General features: G+C 39.8%; 2 protein-coding genes across 3 annotated transcripts in view; both read left to right on the top strand.

Annotated features, from left to right (window-relative positions):
- PGAP6 (post-GPI attachment to proteins 6) overlaps nt 1–8,656 on the top strand; it is a 28,747-nt gene extending 20,091 nt beyond the window's left edge. Inside the window, exons 10-13 of the mRNA XM_051968878.1 lie at nt 2,682–2,860; nt 3,987–4,133; nt 5,785–5,901; nt 8,187–8,656. Of these exons, the coding sequence (XP_051824838.1) occupies nt 2,682–2,860; nt 3,987–4,133; nt 5,785–5,901; nt 8,187–8,483 (740 nt within the window). The 3' untranslated portion in view covers nt 8,484–8,656. The remainder of the gene's footprint in view (nt 1–2,681; nt 2,861–3,986; nt 4,134–5,784; nt 5,902–8,186) is intronic.
- A 4,033-nt stretch (nt 8,657–12,689) lies between these two features.
- On the top strand, nt 12,690–24,664 carry MRPL28 (mitochondrial ribosomal protein L28). 2 transcript variants are annotated; one of them, XM_051968898.1, is made up of 6 exons: nt 12,690–12,761; nt 15,071–15,373; nt 17,016–17,168; nt 19,926–20,060; nt 20,632–20,718; nt 23,451–24,664. In XM_051968898.1, the coding sequence occupies exons 2-6, from the start codon at nt 15,086–15,088 to the stop codon at nt 23,547–23,549; spliced, it is 762 nt and encodes a 253-aa protein (XP_051824858.1). In that variant the 5' UTR covers nt 12,690–12,761; nt 15,071–15,085; the 3' UTR covers nt 23,550–24,664. The 2 variants fall into 2 exon arrangements, with proteins under 2 accessions (XP_051824858.1, XP_051824850.1); XM_051968890.1 differs by having other exon boundaries at nt 12,734–12,839.
- The last annotated feature ends 578 nt before the right edge of the window (nt 24,665–25,242 follow it).

Here is a 25,242-nt window from a genome sequence, read left to right as displayed (position 1 = left end):
CCTGTTACCAACAGCCTAAGGTGCTGTGTACTGAAATTTGCTCTCACTTCAGTGTGAATTCAGGTCTGTCAGAGCCTTTTTCCTCAGAGTGAAGCTGAGATCTCTAGAGAGCAAGCAGCATCTGGGAAAATACTGACCTATGTCATATCAGGCTCCAGTCTCTAGGCTGCTGAGTCACCCTTGCTGATTGGAAGTGGAGAAGTGAAAAGTGACTTAGCCAGCTCAGACTTCCTTGTTTTCCTGGTGATGCAAGAGAGAGGGCTAGTCATGGACTAATTCCTTTAATACTGAATTTCCGAAGAAAACATTTTGCAAGATCCCTTTTTTAGGGCAGACCTAGGCAGCTGCCTGGCAATTGATCCCTAGGTTTGGATTGCAGATGGAAAAACTGATAACTAGGGAGATATCTACAATATGGCTTTGAGGATTATTGTTTGACTTGACCTTTACCCTCTATGCAGTGTCTTTCTGGTCCAACAGTATGACTAAAGGTCCCTTCCCTAATTGCTAGTAATAATTATAAGTTGGTATTACTATCTCTGTAATGACTCCATTTACAACTTTATAAAATCTCTTGTTTGACCTTGAGTAGTTTCTTCCCTAGAGGTTCATATAACAATCCAGTTTTCAAATTTGTAAATTAGCAGCTACTAGCACAATTGGGTAATGTTTAATTGGATCTCTTTGGTGCCTGGAGTTATCCTGACCCCAAAACTTAAGGAAAAGAGAGTAGGAAAAGGACAATTCTGACAGGGCCTTCCTCCCAGAGGAAACAGGGTCTAAGTACTAAATAGGAATGGGGACTGGTTAGTTTGGAGGCTGTACTGACTTCTGCCACAGAATGTTAGTATTAAAAAGTACTTCAAAGATCATCTAGTCCAATCTGTATCTTAATGGGAATTTTTTTCTGTAGTATCTGACAAGTGGTCATTTGTCTCCATGTGAAAGCCTCTAGTGGAGGGATATTTTCTCTTTCCTGAGGCCATCTATTCCATTTTAGGATAGCTATAATTGTCAGGGTTTCCTTATACCAGGCTGAAAACTGCCTCTGCCACTTTGATGCTTTACTCCTGGATCTGCCCTCTACAGTCACCAAAAACAACACTAATCTCTCTGTCACATTTTTATATCCCTATTTTGTTGCTTCTTCAGGCTCATTAGCCCTAATTCCTTTTTTTAAAATAGTATTTTATTTTTCCAAATACATGGATAGTTTTCAATATGCATTTCTGTAAAACTTTGTATTCCACATTTTTCTCCTTGTCTTCCCCCTCCTCAAGACAGCAAACAATCTGACAGAGGTTAAACATGTGCAATCCTTTTAAATATATTTCTATATTTATCATCAATGTTCATTTTTGTAAAACTTTGTATTCCAAATTTTCCTCCTTATCTCCCTCCTCCCCAAGATACAAGCAATCTGATATGGCTTAAATATGTGCAGCTCTTCTAAACATATTTTTGTATTTGTCATGATGTATAAGAAAAATTAGATCAAAAGGGGAGAAAGTAATCACAAAAAAGGAAAGAACAACAAGCAAACAAACAACAATCACAACAAAAAAGTGAAAACACTATGCTTCAATCCACATTCAGTCTCCATAGTTCTCTTTCTGAATGCAGAAGGCATTTTCCATTCTAAGTTCAGTAGCCCTCATTCCTCCAACCAATCATCACAGGGTCTTTAGAAACTTCATCCTCCTAAATGCTAAATTGTATATCAGAAAATGCATTTCTTCTCTTCTTTCAAAAATGCTAATGTTCATCTCTGAATTTCCCATAATTTCTGCTAAGCAACTAAGTCTTCCTTGCTGGTCACAATCAGGTCTAGAATATCAATTTTCCCTTTCATGTTTCCCTTCAACTTTATTTTTAAATACCCTTATTTTTATTGATGTCTTTTATCTTTATATAACCTTTATTTCCAAACATGTCCTCCTTCTTTTCCTTTTTAGCTAGCTATCCCTTGTTACAAATATTTTTTAAAAAGTTTAACAAAAGCAATCAACATATTGACCATGACTTATAGCACATACTGCAGAAAAAGAAGAGAAGATGCATTTGTTGAACTCTTTTTCCGGCATCAGTTTTGGTCATCATTAAGTATCAGTTAGGGTTTTTTGATTTTATTAGTTTGGGTTTTTCCCTTTCTGTTTTGTAGTGTTTGTATCTATTGTTGTATTGCTTTTGCTTTTTTTTCCTTTAGTTGCTAGAAAAGACTTAAAAAAAAAAAAAAAAACAGTTGATCTCTGACTAAAGTGAACTAAAGGGAAGAAAGGAAAAATTGGACTAGCACTTTATTGGAAGAGTTGTCATGTGAATCACATGAAAACCTATATATCTAAAGCACTTTGTAAATATTACATAAATATTAGCAATCATCATTATTCTTATTATAGAGAAGGGCTCAATCTCCTAACAGCACTAGGGAACAGGCTTAATTAATTTTAACAATTTAACAATAATTTATTAAGTGATTTCATTTATTTATAAACAATATCAATTCTCCAACCATGAAGGGGCTTACAAATTAATAGATTGGTGAGGAAATATTGGGTAGGATTTAACCTAGGGAGCAAGTTTTAAGTGCTAGCCTCTCTCTTGTGGGATATCTCTTGTCCTTCTCATTCCCCTCCTAATTTCCAGCAGTTACTGAATGAGTCTCCCTTCCATCCCTGCAGGCTGGCAGGGCTGGAGCTGTACTGATGACTCCAAGGCCCAAACAGTGGCACAGCAGAACCTGGCCACCCTGCTGCTCACCCTCAGCAACCTCATGTTCCTGCTCCCTGTCACTGTCGCTGTCTGCCGCCACTACCTGGTTGAAGCTTCTGTCTACAGCTACACCATGTTTTTCTCGACGGTACTTCTTTTCATTTCCCATTCATTCTCACCATGCCCATTATATATTTTTTCTTTCCTCCCATCCAGTCTTTCCCACTCCATGGAAAGGGCTTGCTTGGGAGTTCTTCTAAAGGCAGTTTGTCAGGTATGAGCATCTCTTTAAGGAACTAGCATTTCAGAGAAAGCCCCTCTGGAAGGGTATCTCAGAATGAGGGGCCTTCCTAGAAGTTAGCAGTAGTATTCCATCAATTCATGCAGTAACATTGACTAAGTGTATGGTGTGTGCAAAATATTCAGTAAGCCCTGAGAGGATAAATTCAAACTTGGCCTTCCTAGAGTTTACACATGACTGAGTATCCACATATAATGCAGAGTAGAATAGGGTTGACATAAGAGAGGCAGGAAGAAAAAGTATACTGGGTGTCTTGAGGAAGGAGATATAATTGCTTATGCATGGAGATCAAAAGAGATTTCACATATGTGGTGGTAATGATGTTTGGGGGGTACAGGGGGAGAATTCCAACAGATGGTGCCTGGACAGAGATATAGGAACCAACAAGTACAAGAGAGAATTATAAGTCAGCAAAGAGTTTAGTTTGACTAGAGTGAAGGGGAGCCATATGTGATAAAGCTAGAATTCAAGCTAATAGATCCAGAGTTAAAAGGGACCTCAGATGTCACCTAGTAGATCTGATCCCCTCGTTTACAGATGAGCATATTGAGGCCCAAACAGGTCAAGTGACTTGCCCAGAGTCCCACTGGTATCCAAGGTAGGATCTGAGTACAGGTCCTTTCTCTCCAAATTCAGTGTTCATTTTGTTGTATCATTCTGCTTCCTTGAGTTATCAGATTATTGAGAGCTTCAAGTGCCAGGCTAAGGATTTTGTATTTTATCCCATACTCAATAAGGAACACTGTTGTAACAGAGAAAGACTAAAAGGATGGTGAGAAATTTTGAGGGTCTGGCTTAGCATAGTAACAATAGAAGTACAAAAGAGAATGCATGGGTTTAATAACTGGAGATGGGAAACATGAGAAAGAATGAGTTAGAAATGATTCTGAGGCTTCCTGGGTAGAGGAGCAGAGAATCTGGAGGTGGGTGGCTGGAGCCTGACCTCTGATTTCCTCTTTCCTTCCCCCTGAAGTTCTATCATGCCTGTGACCAGCCTGGGGTGGCAGTGCTGTGCATCATGGACTATGACACGCTCCAGTACTGTGACTTCCTGGGCTCTGTGGTGTCCATCTGGGTTACAATCCTCTGCATGTCTCGAGTAAAGACTTTTGTGAAATATGTAAGTGTTGTTGAAATCAGGGGATGATTCACTTCCTTCTAGGAATCCCTCAGATCTGTTTGGGAGAATGGGAAAGAGCAGGAAACAATACCCAGAAAGCACACTCTGCATTGTTCCCTGTGAGGAGTTGGGGGAAACTCAGCATCTGGACCCTGTCACAAGATATGCTCATGAGATTTTGAAATGGCAAACATGCACAGGGAAGCATAAAGGGACAGTGAAATTGGGATCACTCTTTTTGAGAAAACTACAGGAAGAAGAACAGTCACTCTGGTGGCATTTAACTCATTTCCTGATTCTAAGCATTCCACAGCAAACGGAAATAGTACTTGTTAGGTGGGGTTGGGATGTGCTTAAGAGCACCTTCTTCCCCTGAGCCTCCTTCTCTGCTAACCTCCACCCTACTTGCCCTGCCTCCCCAGCTTCCTGGTTCAATTTTCTGTGAGATGGTCTTAGATGAGATCCAGAAACCAAGCTAGTCAAAACAAACAAGTGAGGAGGGAGAAGAGCTCCTTTGCTTTGCTTTTCTTATCAGCTGCATCCATGGCCAGCTGAGAGGAAACTTCCCTCTCCTGTTCTGAGTTTTCCCATGGGTGTAGGTATGGAGCAAGATTGCCACTTTCTCTGGTCCCAGCTCCAGAGGAGAGAGGAGATTCTGTGGCCAGAGCTTTTCTTGTATTTACCTCCCTTGTAGGATGTCCTGGCAAAGACTTGGGGCCAGGAAAGTGCTTAAGGGCCACTGGCATTTCTCCATCTATTGTGATAAACTAATGCTGGGAGCAAGGAAATAAATCAATTTGGGCTTAATATAGTGAAAAGACTTTTGGATTTATGGTCAGAAGACCCAGATTCAAATTCTTGCTCAATCATTTAGCAGCCTTATCACTTTGGACAAGTCCCTTTACCTCCTTGGGTCTCAGAGATACTTTTCTTCCCTATTTACTGAGTTGTTGGGAAAATCCAGTGAGAGAATTGTGTGTAGACTCCTGGACCACTTGATAGATGGGAAACAAATGGTCACGTCTCTTCCCTAGTATCTACTCCAGGGAAAACAGGAAATTTACACCAAAATAATCATCAAGAAATCCAGTGAGAAACTACAGTGACTTCCCTCACTCCAGTCTTCCAACAGTTAGAAGGTCATAGGAAATACAGAGAGAGCCACTAGCACTGGCACCCATCAGAGAAGCCAGTAGTCAGAGACAGCAAAGAAAAGTTCCCCAGGACAAAGAGCTTAGAAGCCGGGGTTCAGCATCAGACTGTTTTGGTATAGCACTGATCTACAACTATGAATCTAGGGGCCCAGAGTAAGATTAAGCAGTGCCAACTATTCCTTACATGGCTTGATACAAACAGGAATCCTTTCCTCCAGCAAATGGGAAACCTCACTATCTTCTGAGCATTCTACTTGTGGACAGCTCTAATTGTCAAGAGGTTTTTTCTTATGTACAATTGAAGTATAAATTATAGATGTGGAAACAACCTTGAAAGATTCTTTAATACAAACACCTCATTTTAGCAATGAAGAAATAGAATGAGAGGAAGGCCATATCTGCTCAACACTACAGAATCTGAGTGCTGGGGCAAGCCTGAAGAGGCTGCTTCACAGGTAGAATTGACGCCTAATGGTCTATTGGTATTTTTCCTATAGGTGCTCTTTGTCCTGGGGACCCTGATCATTGCAATGTCCCTGCAGCTGGACCGGAGGGGCATCTGGAACATGATGGGCCCTTGCCTCTTCGCCCTCATTATCATGATCAGCATGTGGGTAAGGATCCCATGGAGTGAGTTGGAGAGTAGGATGGAATCCTGTAATGAAACCCAGGCCTTTGTAATTCCAAATTACCTTAAATTGAGCTACTCAGTCTGGCTGAAGGTATCTTGTCTTGTATTCTTTCTTCTTTGATTCCATGAATCTCACCAAATAGGGTAATTTGGAGACTCGCCATATTTATTCTTTGCACCCCACAAATCTCCATTGTTACCTTGAAACTATCTACTTTTGCCCTCATTCTGCTCAAATTTAGCCTCAGCTACATAACACTAACTTTGTAACCCTGGGCAAGTCATTTAACCTCTGTTTGCCTCAGTTTTCTCATCTGTAAAATAGGGATAATAGCACCTACTTCCCTAGAGATTGTGAGAATCAAATGAGATAGTTGAAAATCACTTAGCAGAGTGATAGCACAAAGTAGCCACTATAGAAATGTTAGCTACTAATATTATTATTATTATTATTATATACTGAATTAAGTGTAGTCAAATTTAATGTTGGTGAAATCTACAAACATTCATATGGTATTGGAAATCAGTGCTATGAAGTTATAAAAAGCAAGAATCTAGAACTAGGGTTCTCATTCTAGTTCCTAACTCAGATTGGTTTCTAAATATAGACCTGGTGTTATTTGTATGTAGCTCATAGATGGATGGATAGATGTACAGATAGATAGATGATGGAAAAATAAGAAGATCACATACTTGCTCTTTCTTTATGGTTTACAAAGTGTTTTACTTACAGCAACTTTACACAGGTGGTAGAAGGTAATACTTCTCCATCTTACAGATGAGAAAACAGATACTTTCTGGGGAATAAGTTTACCCTTGTGGAAGATCTCTGCACAGAAACACTATTGCTGCTCATACTTGAATGAGGCTTCCTTTCCCCTGCATTACATTGTTAGCACAGGCCCTGGCTTTGTCTGTCATACTTTGAGATCATTATGGGCCTGTGGTTTAATAATTTGTTTGGCTGCAATGTTCTGAGAAATAACTGGCAAGCCAAGGCAAGGCAAGAAGCATTTAGATGCTTTAACAAGAATTTACATAAAATGGTGCCCAAAATGTTCATTGCCAATTTCCCCCAGTTCACAAAGAAAACCTACTTATTTACAGATCGGTTTTCCTGGAGGAACTACTTGCCACAAGAAGTGTAAGGGGTTGCCCCATAAACAATCCTGATCAGAAACATATCTTTGCTTTTTTAGCTTTTGCAAAGACCGGTTAACTTAAATAGATCCAATATCTAAATGCAGAGGGGTTTTAAATGGATTATTTTTTACAGAAGACTAATTTCCTCTGGTCAGAATTCCCCAATTTCAGAGCTAAGAAGCATCTTTCAAAGTCTGAAGCCTAGCACAGTATTGGACAATATATATTCCTTGATGACCAATTGAATGACAGGCTGGAGTATAGGATATTAAGGGATAGGATAGGATGCTCTAGAGTCTGGGCAGAAGTCACTGATACACCATGGCTGCTTCCAGGGTGAGCCCCCTGACTGATGTTTCATCAGCCCTGAGACAGGGAGGGAGTAGCTTTATGCCTACCTTAGTTCAGCTTTAGGGTGAAGACAGATGAGGTAGAATGAAAACAACATTGGATTTGGGATTGATTCAAGCTCCTAATCTACCCTGCCCTAAGCTAGCTATGAGTTAGCGAGTTGCTCCACATCTGAAGGTCAGTTTCCTCTTTGAAATGGGAACTTTGTTACTTATCTCATGTGTTCAGTGAAAAGCACTTTATAAACTATAATATTAATATATGGTGATACTACTGTAATTCCCCCAATACAAATCTTCCCCCCACCAAGAATGATAACAACTACTCCTAGCTATCGTCTTGTCTTTCTTTTAAGATGGAAGAAAATCCATGTCCTTCTCTGGCATTTGGTCCCCAGTGTTTAGGGTAACATTTCATGACTGGGAAGTCTGGATGGGGATCAGGTCCCTGTCCCTCAAGTCCTAAGGCAAGGGGTCTCCATTCCCCCTCTCCTTGCCCATCTATATGGCCTCATATTGTACTTTATAAAGTTGTTTGCCATCTGAATGCTTAATAAATGCTTCTTGCCTTACCTTGGTTTGTCAGTTGTTTCTTAGAACATGGCAGCCAAACAAATTACTAATTCTCATTTGACAGAAATGAGCTCAAAGAGACTAACTCAAAATTATAAAACAGGTTAGTCACTGGGATCCAGATCTTTCCCCTAAAGCAACAGGGCCCTCAACTTTTGGTCATTAATAGATGAACATGTGTATCTCTTCTTATATGATTTAGGTATACAGATGTATTCATCGACATCACTGTTATCCCACATCATGGAAGCGATGGGCCTTCTACCTCCTCCCTGGAATCTCTCTGGCATTTGTGGCCATTGCTATCTACACCTTCATGGGGACCAATGACAACTACTTTTACACACACAGCATCTGGCATATGTTGATGGCCAGCAGTGTGGCTTTCCTTCTACCCCCTCGTGAAAAGAACACAAAACCCTGGGCCTGGTCACAGAAGCTCACCTGCCGCTACCAGCTCTGTAAGAACACCCAGGAGGAACTCTATGCAGTGACATGAAGTTACTAGGCCAGTGGCCCAACTATCCTTCTGCAGCTTGGACTGCCACTGACAGGCTGATTCTGCCTGCCTTCCAACTCACCTCGCAGCTCCCATTTTTCCTCTCCCTCTTAAGAAAAAAGGGGATATGCTTCCTATTTGATTTCTGTCTAAATAAAATTGTCCTGAGCATAGTTTTTTCTATTTCTGCCAAGGGAAGAAATATTCTTTTTTCCTCCCACTTCCAAGTCTAGTTCTGAATCCCAGTTCTCCCTCTGCTTGAGGGGTCTGGAGGATCTAGGTTTGGGAATCATCATTACAGTTAGATGACAGTCTCTCTGGGATCAGAGCCTGTGGCCCTCCTGCCTGATCAAGAGTAAACTTTTAGTTTGATGGGAGATTCAGAGAAACCCCATGAAGACCTCCAGCTTCCTAAGCTGTTGAACTGCAGTAAGGGATGGAACATAGCTCACAATTTCAGGCACTTGACAGATTTGAGGGCAGGTCCAGAGAGAAAGGACAGAGTAGGGTAGAGGGGAAGATGATGAGTCAGAGCTGCTTCTACCTCTTTCCTTACTAGACATGTACCATCCCAAGTCTGCAGAGCTGGTCCTGGCCCCAGAGCTTGCATGACTGCCCTCCAGTTCTAAGACTAAAGGAGCCAGCCCCCTTGGATGGAGTTGTGTTAATGGTTTCACTATAATCTATGTTCTAGTTATTTCTCAATGGAGTTGTCCCTTTTTAGTCCTTGTCCTTGTGTCCTCCCCACCTCCATCCCTATTCCCCTGAAGCATTTGTATTTATCAGGGCTAAGTGAAGGAGGCTAACTAGGGCAATCGTGTATGATGGAGCTCTTGGATTGGTATCTAGTAAGATCACTTCTCAGCCAGTGATCAAAAGCAAAGCTTCTTTTCTGAGAACTGAATTGAGGGCAGGTCAGTGAAGTAGAATCAATAGAGAGCTACATACATAACATCCCTTAAGGGGAACTTATTTAAGCACTGTCATGCCACAGAGAAGCAATGCTGTGTAATGGGATAGAGAGCCAGCCTCAGTGTCTAGAAGAAACACCAGAAGTAAGTTGTTGCCTGTAACCTTGGAAAAATCACTTTATTTATAAGTTATAAGTTATGGAGAATTTGCCACTTTATAATAGAGAAAATTGCTTTCTATATATGTGAAATCACAGAGCTAGTGTCTCTCTCCTTTACCTCTCCTTATACCATCCTTGTTTATAAGGAATTGGTTTGTATCCTGGAATAGAGCTCAGGCAGAGTTCAGGGCCATCTGGGGTTGAGACCAAAGGTAATTAACTTTTCCACACAGGAATACTCATTTGTTCATTCAGTGTATATTTATTGCTCCTATCATGTGAAAGGCTCTGGGCTAAGTACTGAACTGAATCAATGACCTTGACTAATTAATGCTGTGTCCTATCCAGTTATGAGTTTCAAATATCATATAGAAGAGAGATGTCTGATTCTTAATCCTTTCAATGCAACATCCCCTTCCTTCTACTCTTCTCCTCTTAGCCCCCCATATTCCATATACACTCACCCCTGGCCAATTTTCTCATAAGTATTCAAAAGCAAGTTAGCAAGAATCGTCGTGCCACTAGAAATGTTGCTACCAATCTGAGCTGCATTTCTTTCAGATGGAGATTTGAGAATGGGTAACAATAATAGCAAACATTTGCATAGTGCTTCTATGGGCTGGATACTGTTCTATCACACTTAGGGATCTCATTTGTCCATCATAACAGCCTTAAAAAATAGGTGCTGTTAATCTGAATTTTACAGGTGAGGAAACTGAGGCAAATAGGAACAAAGTGATCCTAGGTAGTTGCTAGCTAGCATCTGAGGTCAGATTTGGAACTCAGGCTTTCCTGACTCTAAGACTAGTGCTTTTAATCACTAAAGCAACTAGCTGCTTGTATTAGGGATGAAATGCTAAACAAAGGTTTAAATTTTAACCTAGAGGAGATTGCGGGACTCTGGAGCTTTTTGAAGAAAGGAATAATAAATCAATCTTGTGCTTTAGAAATAGTCATTTGGTAGCTGTGTGGAAGCTAGGATTGGGGAGGAGAGAAGGAAAGACAATTAGGAAGCTGGTGATAAGCTGAATTAGCATGGTGGCCTTCCAAGTACTGAAAAGAGAATTCCAGAGATGTTGCAGAGATATAATCAGCATAAATTAGCAAGTAACTACAGAAAGTAAGGGAGAGAGACTTGATAACTTCTGTGCACTTAGGCAATGACCTAGGTGATTGGGAGAATGATGCTTTCATCAGAGAGAAATTAGCAGAGTAGGTTTGGGGGTAAAAATAGACATTGAATTTTGGTTTAGACATATTGAGTCCAGGTGCCTATAGGTTATCTTGTTGAAAAGAATAGGATATCTTAGGTCTTTGAAGCACACTTAGTTTAGTGTGTGAGAATGTGAACATGCCGGTTTGCTAAGATGTGAAGTCTATTTACTAGTCAGAATATGAAGATTTAAGGAGAAAAAAATTTAGTTTGCACTTCATCTACAATGACATATTTAGGTTTAATATTCAGGGTTTTTTTTCCCCTTAAATTTTGTTCTTGACAACTATTCTGTAACTTTGTAATTAACTTGAATGAAGAATACATTTTTTCTTATCCTTTGCACGCTTTATTATATTATATCAATAAACACAAAAACATTTTAAATATGAATAAGATTTCTAAATGGAGACATTCAACAAAGCTGGACTTTGCAAGTCTAAGCAAGAAATAAAAATTCAGAAGTAACTTGCTTAGAGTTTGAAGTCATGAGCATGGATGGGATTGCCAAAAATTTAGTAAAAGAAAAGGTCCAGGGCAGAGTTCCCTTGCTGATCTCACTCAAAGTTAGGTTTAGATGGTGGGAGGTAGGAGAGCTACATACATAGCATCCCTTATGGGGAACTTATTTAAGCACTGTCATGCCACAGAGAAGCAATTCTGTGTAATGGGATAGAGAGCCAGCCTCAGTGTCTAGAAGAAACACCAGAAGTAAGTTGCTGCCTGTAACCTTGGAAAAAATCACTTTCTTTATAAGTTATAAGTTATGGAGAATTTGCCACTTTATAATAGTAGAGAAAGTTGCCTATATATGTGAAGAGGTAGGAGAAATAACAGAACCAGCAGAATATATGGAGTATTTGAAACCCATTGAAGGAGAATACACATTAACGGGAGTCAGGTGGTCAATATTATCATATGATAACTACACAGATCAAGATGGATTGAGAAATTGAGAAGTCATTGGATTTGGGAATGAAGAGGCTAGTGACTTCAGACACACAACAATAATATGAATTATCTCAGGTGGCTGGACCAGATCAAGCCTGTAACTTCTTTTTTTCCCTAGTAAATTTATTTTTAATTTACATTATTTTATGAATCATATTGATGGAGAAAACTTAGAGCAAAAGGGAAAAATCATGGGAGAGATTAGGGAAAAAAAAAATGAATAAAGCATGTGTTGATTTACATTCAGTCTCCATAGTTCTATTTCTGGATGCAGATGGCATTTTCTGTCCCAAGTCTATTGGGATTGCTTTGGATCACTGAACCAGAGAAGAACCAAGCCTTTCAGAGTTGATCATCTCATAGTCTTGCTGTTACTGTGCAATGTATTTCTGGTTCCGTTTGGTTCGCTCAGCATCAGTTCACGTTAAGTCTTTCCAGGCCTTTCTAAAATCAGCTTGTTCATTATTTTTATAGGATAATAATCCATCATCTTCATACACCATAACTTCTTCAGCCATTCCCCAACTGATGGGCATCCCCTCAGTTTCCAGTGCTTTGCTGGAACATACAAAATTGCTGTTACAAACATTTTTGCACAAGTGGGTCCTTTTCGATCCTCCATGATTTCCTTGGTATATAGGCCCAGTAATAAGCCTGTACCTTCTTAAATAAAGAGGCAGATAAGACCTGCTGAATCTCCCTGGAGAATGGAGAGTACCTACTGCCTCCATCCATTCGCCCCCAGAGGAGGGAATTGCTGCTACGGGGAAGACAGTTGAACCAGAACCAAAGGCTTGGAGAAGGAGATGAAGGTGAGGGGGTGGGGACTCTGCCTCTGAGCCAGGTAACTTCCGTCTGCGCCCACCTCTGAAGGCGACCTCCCACCTCCTTTTTTGCGCTCCGCCCTTTTTAGTTAAGCATTTCCCACGATCCCCGGTGGGGCGGGGCCAAGATGGAGATGGACAGATTCTCCAGCCTGTCAGAGCGAAGAAGGAGGGGACTCCCGGCTTCGACTTCCGCTTCCTTCGTATCGGCGGTGCTTGTGAGTTTGGCGTGTTAGGGGACTCAGCGGGGTCCGGGGGTAGCGTCCTGGGTGTTGTTTCCTCGCTTTTGAGCCGAGGTGAGGACAGCCATGGACTGAAAAAGCCGGGAGTCCTGTGGGGGGGAAGGGGAGCAGGGATGGGTGGGAGGAAGAGGGCTAAGTAGAGTTCTGGGGACTCGAACCTCTCTCCCTGCGTCGACGAGTAGTGAACTTCCCATCGTTTGAAATCTTTAAACGTAGGGGATGTTGTAGAGCGGCCCCATTTTTCAGGTACAGGCTGAGCTCAATGGCCTGGGAAGTCTCTCCTAATTCTAAGAGTTCTGCGGGCGTTCGGGATGAGATCCCAGCTTGAGAAAGGCCCTCGAGGCCATACCCAGGAGGGAGCACCAGCCATGGGGAGGGGACTGGGGCGCTTAACGGGGATGGGACGGCTGTCAGCCGAAGGAGGGATCCCTGGGCCTGCTCGTCCCCGGAGCCAGACAGGCAGATTCTGACCCCCCTCCCAATCACAGAGAACCCCCCAACAAGCAGCAGTGTCCGGCAGTGCCCGGTTTTCTGTAACTTGATTTTCAGTACAGATTCAATGGCCGTCTTTTAGGGATGCTTGCAGTGATTCAGTACTTGAGTTAGAAAATGTTAGGACTGGAAGGAAGGGAAGAAGTCTTGTAGCCCGCCCCCTTCTATAGGTAAGGAAGCCAGAGAGAGGAAATGACTGGGCCCAGATTTAGTCCCTCTCCCGCCGATACTGTGCTCCTTCTCCTCTATTACACTTCTGCTAGATAGCTCCCTAGGTCCCTTCTGTTTCCCAGAGAGCTGTTAGCACTGAGAGCTTCAGATCCTTTGCAGCCCAGTCACTGACCCACTGACTCTCAATGACTTTTTAGAATCATAGCTATAGAATTAGAAGGATCCTTTAACCCTGTCCAGTCCAAATCTTCATTTTACATAGAAGTTAACTCAGGCCCAAAGAAGTTTTAAGTGATTTTGTCACAGTCACTCAGGTAGGAAGTACTGAAACAGGAGAATATAAACTCAGATCTTCCTAATGCCGAGTCCATTTCACAAGGCATTCCATTGTTGGACACAGGTATGATTGTTAAGAAGTTCTTTCTGATACTGGGTCAAAATCAGCCTGAAAGCTCCATCTCCTCTCCCAGCCCCAACACACACTCTCAGCCCTTCTGCTTCTCCCTCTTATCCCACAGCTGCAAAAACAGCTATCACATCCCTCCTAAGTCTTCTCTGGGCTAAAATCAGCATTTTCTTTAAGACAGAATTAAACTAGAAGTTCCAGATTTCCCACAGACACAAATTATGATTCTTTGCTTTACCAGCTAAGCTCTGATGCTCTGGTAGCATGGCCTCGGTGGTTTTGGATTATACTTGTTCACTTGACTAGTATCTTACTTGCCTCCATCCCGTAAGAAAAATAAATAAGTAAAAGCCTCTGCCCCTAACAGTAAAATGTTCTTTTTTTTTTTTTTTTTTTTTTTTAATATTTGTTGTTTTTCCTGTACAGCGCAATGAGAGGTATAGGAGGCAATGTTCCCATTTTTTAGTGGGAAAACTGAATGGTAATGTGAATACTCCTCTGATTGCATGATTGCCTTCACTGGATAAATAAGGGAGAATGTCACCTGTTAAATAAAGCTCAAGGCCTTTTCTTGGGGCAGAGCATAGTCCAGTTTAGAATAGTATTATTGTAAGTTAGTTATCTGTAGTAAAGTTATGTTATAAAATAGCAGAACCGGAAAGGAACCTTAAAACATAAAATTATAGAATGTCAGCATTGAAAAGGACATTAGCGGTCACCTGCTTTATTTAACTCCTTCACTTTGCAGGAGAGAATGCAAAAAGACTGAGAAATTGGACCTAAAAGTGGGTGTGATCTGCCCAAATTTGCAGTTAGCTCTATAGGGACCAGATTGTAGAAGACTGGGTTAATCCTGAGTTAATAAAAGCCAGCCCTATTACTTGTTATTCATGTGACTAAGAAAGTCAGTCATTTTATTATCTTTGGATTTCACTTTCTTCAGCTGTAAAAGAAAAGATGCATTGGATCAGGGTATTTTCAAATTTATAATTGATGGAAATGCTAAATTTCAGTTAGATGTTAATGAAAATAAATATTTTTTCCCTCACATCCAGGGCCATAGACTCCCTGAACTTTGTTCCCAAACCTCTTGGGATTCTATAAACCTTAGGTTGAGAACCCTTGGAAATTCTTTCTAGCTCTAAATCCTATGATGTTTTAATTACTAATGTGAATGATGGTACTAGAAATAATTTAGGGCATTTTTTCTTCACAGTAACTCTTCCCCCTAATGCCGCTGTACAAGTACCCTGTTAAACTCTGGAAAACCTTGAAGCTGAAGCAGGGGATTTACTCTCGTCTCCCTGAGCACTACCTCAAGTCACTGCGGAATGAAGGGAGACCCACTGCAGTTCATTATAAACCTCATGGGGTCAAGTACAAAATAAATCCCAAGAATGGACAACGTGAGCTTGTTCAGGATGTTCCCATCCCACTCTACTTTCCCCCTGAATCCCAGAAGGGACTCTGGGGTGGTGAGGGTTGGATCAGTGGTTATAGATATACCAACAATGACAAGGTATGTGTGTGTGTGTTGGAAGAAGGATGTATGGCTGGTGAGGGTGGTATAGTGTGGTCCCAGAAGAGAGTAGAAAGTCTGGTCTGCTTTTCTCAACTCCATAGAGTGACTTGCTACAATTTCAATCATTTTAAAGAGATGTAACTCAAAATTATCTTCTTAATTTAGAAGAGAAAATAATTGTTCTGCTAACTGAATGCCACTGTAATGGCACAAAAAATAAAAAATTTGTAGGGTTTTTAGTGACATTCTAAGTAAGATTTTTTAATTTTAAAAAAAGACATTGCTATTAATAAGTTCATGTTCATATATAGGGATCCACAAAGTATTTTCCTAACCTTGTATGATCCTATGAAGTTTTTCATTTTTGTATTTGTATCCCCCGTACCTAATAAGATACCTTGCGGAGAATAGGGATTTAACAAAATGCTTGTTGAATTAGATTAGAGGTTGCTGGTACAAATAGAATTGTCCCCAGTTACAGATAAGAAAACATATTCTGAAGAGGAAAATTACTTTCTTTGTTATTGTTGGATTATTGTTGGAATGAGAACTTGGACTCTGATTTTTTGAGTCTACAAGTGCTCCTTCCATGGCAGCATCATTGTTTGCATGATAGGAAAGTGGCCTTTCTCTCTCCCTCTGGTAGTGGCAGGTTCTTGGATATTAGGAGGGGTTGGAGAGACAAGAGTTAAGTCTTCCCTTCTTTTTCCTTGTTCTGCCAAACAGCTCTGCCCACTTTTAGCTGTTGCTGAGCCAATAATAATGTGATGTAGAGGAATGTCTTCTTTGATCACCTTCCATTGGTCACTCAAATGGCCTCTGACCTTCCTTGTGTTCTTTGGCACTTTTTTGCTTAAACTTAGCCCTTTGGTATCACATGGGTTTTAGTCTCCCAGTCTTTGCACATGCTTAGTTACTTGGAATGTGAATACCAATAAACAGTGATACTGGGTTTAATATGTCTCTAGTAAGATGGAACTTTTTGAAGGTCATTACTGTTGGGAGAAGGACATCTACTCCTGCAGTCAAAGTGGGACTAACTGTGAGGCTGAGCTACATAGTAGTGTAAGATATGAATGGGGATGAAAATGGCAAGAGCTGAGCCAGGTAGATGGGCACCATATCATAGTGGGATGTAGAGTAGAAAGGTGACAGCCGGGTGAGCTGACAACATGAGTACATTAAAATAGGCCCCATTTAATATAGTATAACTTGGAAAGTAACTTTAAAAAAAAAATTTGTCCCTCTACATTTTTTCCTATATAGTCAATAGATAGACTAGATATCCATAACTTCTTTCAAATAGGCTTCTCAGATCCTAGGATCCTGGCCTCTAATGAACCTACAGAGCTTTTGTACTTAGTGGCCTATTAAGGCTTTCCCTTTAAAACAGGTCAGGTGACAACTACACTTGAGGAGACAGAAGAGAGGAAACAGTAAACCTTGAGTTAGATGGGTGAGAGAATGCAGATGGGCACCTCTTTTGAAGAAAGAAAAGAAGGAAGGAAGAAATAGCAAATCTGTGTGTGTATATTGATGATTGTGAAGGGAAATGTTCCTTTTTTTTTTTTTTAGGAAGAGCATTGATGATTATGTGGGAACAGCTTGCATACTCTTAGAAAATTTTTTCTGCTTTTAGCTCTCAAGACGTGTGAAAAAGACTTGGAAGCCCCATCTTTATGAACGAGAGCTTTACAGTGAAATCTTGGACAAGAAATTCAAAACAATGGTTACCATGAGAACTCTTGACCTAATTGATGAAGCCTATGGATTTGATCTCTATATTCTCAAGGTGAAACTCTAGGCCTATGGAGAGGGAAAAAGAAAAGAAGAGCCAAATTTTTGATTTGGAGGCAGGATCAAAGACTAGAAACAGGAGAATTTTATTCTGCCTAGGTTTATTCTGAAGTTAGATTGGTAGTTATAGCTGTTGCTTGACAGTAAACTAGGAATTTAAGATTTAGGAAGGAATGGGAATCTTGATGTCCATCCTGTGTTACATAATGTTCAGGTCACTTTTTAAAAAAAATCAGTATAAAATACCTTTTTATTTTCAAAATACAAGCATAGATAGTTTTCAGCATTCACCTTTGCACAACCTTGTGTTCCAAATTTTTGCTCCCTCCCTTAAACAGCAAGTAATTCAATATATGTTAAATATGTAAAATTTTTCTATACATATTTCTACAGTTATCATGCTGCACAAGGAAAATCAGATCAAAAAGGAGAAAAAATGAGAAAGAAAACAAAAAGCAAGCAAACAACTTGCTTATTTTAAGTAAATATGGTAAACTGATGAATAAAAGGTAAAAATAGTATGTTGTAATCCACGTTCAGTCCCCACAGTCCTCTCTCTGGATGCAGATGGTTCTCTCCATCACAAATATTGAAAAAAAACACCTTCGTCAAAATTGAAAATGATATAATCTTATTGTTTCTGTGTATAATGTTCTCTTGGTTCTACTGACTTCACTTAGCATCAATTCATGCAAGTCTCTCCAGGTCTTTTCTGAAATCATCCTGCTAATTGTTTTTTATAGAATAATAATATTCCATAACATTTATATATTATATCAATTCACATTTTGAGAATGTGACAAGCTTGACAATCTGGGCCATATCTTTGATGAAAAGAGAATTGAAAGCTATGTAACATGAGGATCAATGGAAAGAACTGTTATGAATATATATACTCACAATATATAAACTATGAATATATAGTATTTTCACTATTGTTGGTTGTTTGCTGCTTGTTTTTTTCTTTCTCACTTTTTTCCTTTTTGATTTGATTTTTTTTTTTTTTGCGCAGCATGATATATGTAGAAATATGTTTAAAAGAATTGCATATGTTTAACCTATATTAGATTACTTGCTGTTTAGGGAATGGGGTAGATGAGGAGGAAGGCAGAAGAATTTGTAACACAAGGTTTTACAAGGGTAGATGTTGAAAACTATCTTTGCATGTACTTTGAAAAAAACTATTATTTAAAAAAAAAAAAAACAACTGTTTAGCTTGGAAAAGAGAAGATTTGATGGGAGATGGAGACATATGGAAAAAATGACTCATGAAAATTCCCTTCCAATGTTTAAGCTCTGTGTCTGAAGAGCCTCTAATACTTTGGACAGTCATATGGAAAATGGGTTCTGTTATTGTGCCCCTTGGCAGGATGCATGGAGAACTGGCCTTGGAGTCAGACAAATTGGGTTCAGGTCCAGCCTCTGTGTGACTATTGGTAAATCTTTGAAATTGTCAGTGCTCTCTGACAACTTTCTGTATATTACAAAATGGTTTCTGTTATTCATTGATAGAGGGTTTTCTCACGGGGAGCTTTCTACACCAATGAAATCACAGGTTCAGAATTACCCCTCCCCCCAAAAAAATGCATTAAATTTGTTCTGCTTTGCCTCAGAGAATAGGACTAAGACATTGTTGTAGTGAGTCAAATTGCAGTCTGATGCAAGGGAAAACTTCCAAACAATTCACATAATCCAAAAGGAAAGATTAGACTAGACCTGTCTTGGGTAGTGAGGCTTTTCTATCATTAGAGGGCTTCAAACGCAGCTAGAATTGGGTGTAGATCACAATGTGTGTTCAGATTTCAAAATATAGTAGAAAAAAAAAGATGAGTTGAACTAGATGATCATCAAGGTCACTCTGAAATTCTCTGTCTTTTTGAATATGGTCCAGAACTCATTGAGTGGTCCATTGATTAGTCTAGGATGAAAGCCACTCCATAGAATGATTAGTTTATTTAAAGATATTTTCCTATGTTTTGCATGACTACACATGTATTATCCATATCAAATTGCTTGCCTTCTCAATGAGGAGATATCAGAGAGAAGAGAGGAGAGATTTGGGAAATCAAAAAACTTTTTTTAAATGTTAAAAATTATGTTTACATATAATTGGAAAAAGTTAAATATTTTAAATTAAAAAAAATTTTTCTCCTTTCTATTTAAGGGAGGGGTTGGGAGAAAGTGAGAGAGAAAAAAAATTGGGAACACAAGATTTTGCAAGGGTGAATGTTGAAAACTATCTGTGCATGTATTATTTTGAAAATAAAAAGCATTTCCATTATTGATGTGAAAATGTACTCTAAAAGCACAAAATTTTACATATTTAAATATAATCAAAATCTGATTTACTCAGGCAAACTTTATACAAGATATATAAAGTGGAAGAGGGGGAATGTGAATAGGTGTTCTGAAAAGCTCTTTGATTAGCCTAAAAGTTTAAGGAACTCTGGACTAGAGCAACAACTATTTGTCCAATCCCTTTAGAAGCTAGCACTAACATTTTTACTTATTTTTTTTCTCCCATGGAAAAGTAAAATGGGCCTATATCTAGTCCATAAGAGACTTTGACCATCCACATTAGAGAGTGGGAAGGCTAAACTAGGTCTGGATATGGCCCAACTCTATTCCCGGCAGAAATAGATATCTATTAAAGACTATGATGATGATGAGTTTCATTTACATTCCTGAAGATTATTGAAAAATCAAATTTACTTACATGATCAATATAGGATGTGTATGACTTTACTTCCAGACTCCAAAAGAGGATCTGTGCTCCAAATTTGGGATGGATTTGAAACGAGGAATGCTATTGCGTCTTGCCCGGAAGGACCCTCAGCTACACCCAGATGATCCAGAAAAGAGAGAAGCTATTTATAACAAGTACAAGGTAAGTAGCTATACTGATTTTTTCTAGCTAAATTCTGCACCTCCATTTGAGTTAACTCAGATATAGATCATCTAGCCCCAAGGCCTGGATTATATACCTAAGTTCTCCTTCACTCCTCTTCAAATGGGTGTTCCCTCTTATTCTAAGAACTTCTGGCATAACTGGCTGCTCCAGTAAACTTAATAATTATACAGAATATAGAATAATCAAAGTTACATTCACTCCAACAAATGTAATTTATTAAGCACTTGCTTTGTGTCAGGCAATTAATATAAAATGCTTGCCTCATGATAGGCTATGAGGTAGGTAATATGGCTGTTTTTATCTCCTTTATACAAATTAGAAAAATGAGATTTAGAGAAAAGATGTGTCTTACCTAAGGTAACTCAGCTAGATAGATAGGCCAGATTCAAACTGAAGTTGTCTTCTCCCAATCCAGTGTTTTTTCAGCTGTGTTTTTAAAGCATTTTGCAAACCTTACAATGCTGTTTAAATGTTAATTATCATTGTTTTATTATCATTCTACCTCACGGGATTTTAGGTCATTGTCCCTATTTTCTTTATGTCATAGGAGTTTGTGATCCCAGAAGAAGAGGCTGAATGGGTTGGACTAACATTAGAGGAAGCAGTGGAAAAACAGAGGCTCCTGGAAGAAAAAGTGAGTATCAAAAATAGGGTCTTTCAAAGGCAAGAGCAGCATCTCTTGATTGAGCTGGTGTTTCAGGCTGTTTATATTTGGTACTAGAGAGCTGATTTGTGAGAGGCCAGAGACTCTTAAACAACAACAGGCAACATCAGCTCAAGCTTATGGGTAGGAGTGATAGCACAAGATATGGAGTGAAACTATGAAGAAACCTGGCAAAAGATAGGAATAGACCAACTCCCAATTCCTGTTCTGGAGCCTTTCTGCTTTCTCTATGGCTTTTGTCAACTCTTGAGGCTTGACTTTGCTATAGCCTCTGACCCAGTGTTACACCTCTCCATTATCTTTATCCCAGTGTTGTGGCCACCCTTCTTACCTTCAGCCCACTCATCAGTTTACCATATTTACTTAAAATAAGCAAAAAGGTCAAACTATACAAAATATACAGTATAGCAACAGATAGTGTTACAGAAATAGCGTACAACGCAACTATCTCTAAGATACTTAAACCAGGGTTTCTTAAACTTTTTCCATTTGTGAGCCCTTTTCACCCAAGAAAATTTTATATGACCCCAAGTATATAGGTATATGAAGTAGGTATAGAAATCAAAACATTCAATTACAAGACCCCAAATGGGGTCTTGAACCACAGTTTAAGGACCTAATTCACATATGATTTGAACATCAAAGTACTTAAAGATTTTCTATGTATACTGCCATGTATTGGATAGTGGGGGAAATACTAAGCTAAAAGGTAGGGTTCCTCAAAAAAATCTGTAGTTGAGTAAGAGGCATTGGATATGCATAAATGACTATGGTAAAAGTCACAAAATGGTTAGTCATTGGAGAGATCTGAGTAACCTAGGGGAGTCAAAGAGGCATGGATCACTTCCTGTTGGAGGGGTCAAGGAAGGCTTTGTGGAATAATCTAGCACAAGGCTTGCACATAGTAGACATTTAATTTAATAACGAATTTGAATACATGTTGAGTCAACCAGCACTCAAGCTAGGTTTTGAAGGATGATAAATAATACCAACTCATATCCCATGCACTTGCTTTGCTTACGACTTTTTGGGGTAGGGAATGTAATTTTATAAGTGAGGATGCCAAGGCTTAATGAGATGTTCTTCAGAGCCGTGTCCAGTCATCCAGTGACATGAGGGAGAGAAAGGGATAAAGAAGTCAAGATCCTGGCCCTCAAAGGGCTTACATCTAGCTGGAATAAAACCTATACAAAGACTGAGCTCCAGTCACCAATTGCCTCTTGGATATTTCCAGCTGCGTATCTAGGAGGTGTCTTAAATTCAGCAGATCTAAACCAGACCTCATCTTCTCTCCTCCCCCAAACTCTCATCTTCCTGACTTTGGTCACTGTTAGCCTCTCACTCACCTAGGCAGACCTGTACCATAGAAGTCAGCATCAGTTCCGCTCTCTCCATTTCCCACATTGAGTTAGTTATCTTGAGACCAACCCCTTTTCTCTACTTGTGTAGCCACCTCCTAGAACAAGTCTTTGGTCTCTCTCCACTGGACTATGATAAGAGCTTCTAATCAGCCTTCCTGCCTTAGGCCTCTTCCCCCTTCCAGGCCATCTTCCATAGAGCCACCAAACTATATTTCTAAAATGCATCTGTCCCTGTTGTTTCCCTTCACAAAAAGTTCCGGCAGCTTCTTTTTTTGTCTGGGATAAAGCATAGACCTATTCTTTGCCATTTATAGTCCTTCACAGTGTTTCCCACTTCCCTTTTTAGGTTTATTGAATGTTACTCTTTAGTCCACAGCCTGTTCCATCTAAACCAGGCTTCTTACCATCTTCACAGCATCTCACCTCTGCATATGCTTTGTACAAGCTGCACTCCTCCTCACCTCAGGCCTGAAATGTACTCCTTCCTCACCTCCTCCTTGCAGATACTTGACTCCTACAAGAAGGCAGTCCCAAAATTAACTTTGTATGTATTTTATAATTGCCTGCCTGTATTCATGTGGCCTTTCCTTAAGGAATGGAAACTTCTTGAGGTTAGGAATTATTTTATTAATATTTCTTTATCCTCAATGCCTGCTAAAGCTCCTGGCACATAGCAGATATTAAACATTTGTGGAATGTTAGTAATAAATGTAACACAAATTAGAACATGATAAATGTATGAAGAGGACTATGTACTTAGGAAATGAGATGATGGAAATATCATTTATAAAGTGGAGATTCAAGTAGGAGGAGGTCCTTGAAGAATGGGTGGGATGTTTATAGCAGGGGCACCAAATTCCCATCTCTGCCTTACAGATCTGGAGAGGTGGTGAATTTAGTTCCAAATAGATAGCTGGTAGCAGGATATTGAGTGCCTGGGTTTTCCAGCTTTTACTTTAATTTGCTGAACCACTACACCTGGGCAAGACTGCTGCCCAACTCAGGAACGTGGTCTTTGCTCACCTCAGCCATCTTAAGCCACCAAAGCATCCACAAGATTCCAGACTCTAGAGGTTAATCTAGAGGAGCCCTGTGTCAAAGGGAAGTGTCACTATTTGGGGATGTTTGGGGGGAATATAGCTACTGATAAATTTGGGGGGGGGGGGAAGGGAGTGACACAGTCACATTCTCAACAGGAGAAATTGTAGCAGCCAAGGCTGGAAAGGGGAAACATCATTCACTTGTATGTTTCTGACCCCTTGTACTTCTACTACACCTACTCTACTCTTTTTGTGCCAGCTGCTCTGCAGGACCTTCATCCATTGTTTCTTTTCTTTTCAGGACCCTGTCCCTCTGTTCAAAGTATACGTGGAGGAACTTATTCAACAGCTGCAAGACCAGACACTCTCACAACCTGCTGTGATGCAAAGGAAAGCCTAGTGGGCAAGAACTTCTTAGAGACCAGACTGTTTGAGTCCCCTTCCTCTTCTTCCTCCCCATCATATCCAGTCCAGACCCACTGCTGCATATTTCAGAGGGATTGGGAAGCAGAATATATGAAGACTTTCTGCATTCCCCCCTTCTGAGCACCCCACAAAGCTCCAGGCTTGCTTCTGGCAGTAAGCAGAGTGACAGAACAGCTCCAAATCACAGCATACCCTGAGTTCCTGCTGGTACCTTGAACTCGATATCTTTATTTTTCTGAGATGCAGTTATTCAGAGGAACAATAAACAACCCATCCAGTGATTCAATTACTGGTCCCAGTGTGTCCCTTTAGCCATCCACACATGCCAGAGTGCTGCCAGGGATTAGAAGCCAGGGCATGCCTTGTGCAGTAGGGCCATTCCAGAACTTGTCACTTACCCTGTATTCTCTTGATGTGAGACTGATACTGTGGACTCTTTTAGAAATATTTCTTACATAGAGTGGTTAATTTGATGACTTCTAACATTCTTTTTTGTTCTCAAAATTCTATAATTCTGGAAACTACAGAATCTTCAGTTTGACAAAAGCATATACAGTGGGAAAAGGACTGGAATTGGAATCAAAGAGCCTGGTTTTAAAATTTAGCCTTGGGCCTCAATTCCTCATGTATAGGATGAGGTGGTTTGGATGGAATGGAGGACCCTTCACCCAAGGTTTTTCATTGTTTCCGGGAGATATTATTTCCCTGACAGCCTGTGTCAACATCTTGTCGCGTTAAAGACCAGTGTTGTATACACTACAATTTGATTCACATAACGTTTATTCCTCTCCCTTTTCTCCTTCAATTATAATAAATTTTCTTTGCTTCTTCCTGAGAAGTAATTTCACTCATTTTACCTCCATTTCCCCCTTTTTCCCATACAATCCCCTTTCCACTTCCAGTTTCTTTTTTATAACAGTAAAATCAAATTATACATGCACTCGCTATGTATATCCATAACAGAAAAAGTTCTCAAGAGTTCTTTTCTTTTTACCTTTTTATGCTTCTCTTGAGTTCTATCGTTGGAGGTCAAATTTATTGTTTAGCTCTGGTCTTTTCATCAGAAATAAATGGAATTCACCTGTTTCATTGAATGTCCATCTTCTTCCCTGAAAAAAAAAGCTCAATTTAACTAGGTAATTTATTCTTGGCTGCATTCCAAGTTCCTTTGCCTTTTGGAATATCAGATTCCAGGCCCTTCCATCCTTTAAGGTGGAAGCTGCTAGGTCCTGGGTAATCCTTAGTGTAGCTCTTCAGTATTTGAATTGTTTTTTTCTGGCTGCTTGTATTTTTTCCTTGGTCTGACAATACTGAAATTTAGCCACGATATTCATTGGAATTTTAATTTGGGGGTCTCTTTTAGGAGGTGTTTGGTGAATTCTTTCAATGGCTATTTTACCTTCTGATTCTAAAATATTGAGACAGTTCTCTTTGATGATTTCCTGAAAAATAGTATACAGGCTCTTTTTTTTTCATCATGGTTTTCAGGGAGTCCAATAATCCTTAGATTGTCTCTCCTAGATCTGTTTTCCAGGTCAGTTTTTTTCCCAATTAGGTATTTTACATTTTTTTCTATTCATTTTTTGTTTGTTTGTTTTGCTTGACTGATTCTTATTGTCTCATTGAGTTATTCATTTCCATTTGTTCAGTTCTGATTTTTAGTGAAT

Source organism: Antechinus flavipes, chromosome 1, assembly GCF_016432865.1.
Source record: "Antechinus flavipes isolate AdamAnt ecotype Samford, QLD, Australia chromosome 1, AdamAnt_v2, whole genome shotgun sequence".
Lineage (NCBI taxonomy): Eukaryota > Metazoa > Chordata > Mammalia > Dasyuromorphia > Dasyuridae > Antechinus > Antechinus flavipes.
This window is presented reverse-complemented; position numbering and strand designations above follow the sequence as displayed.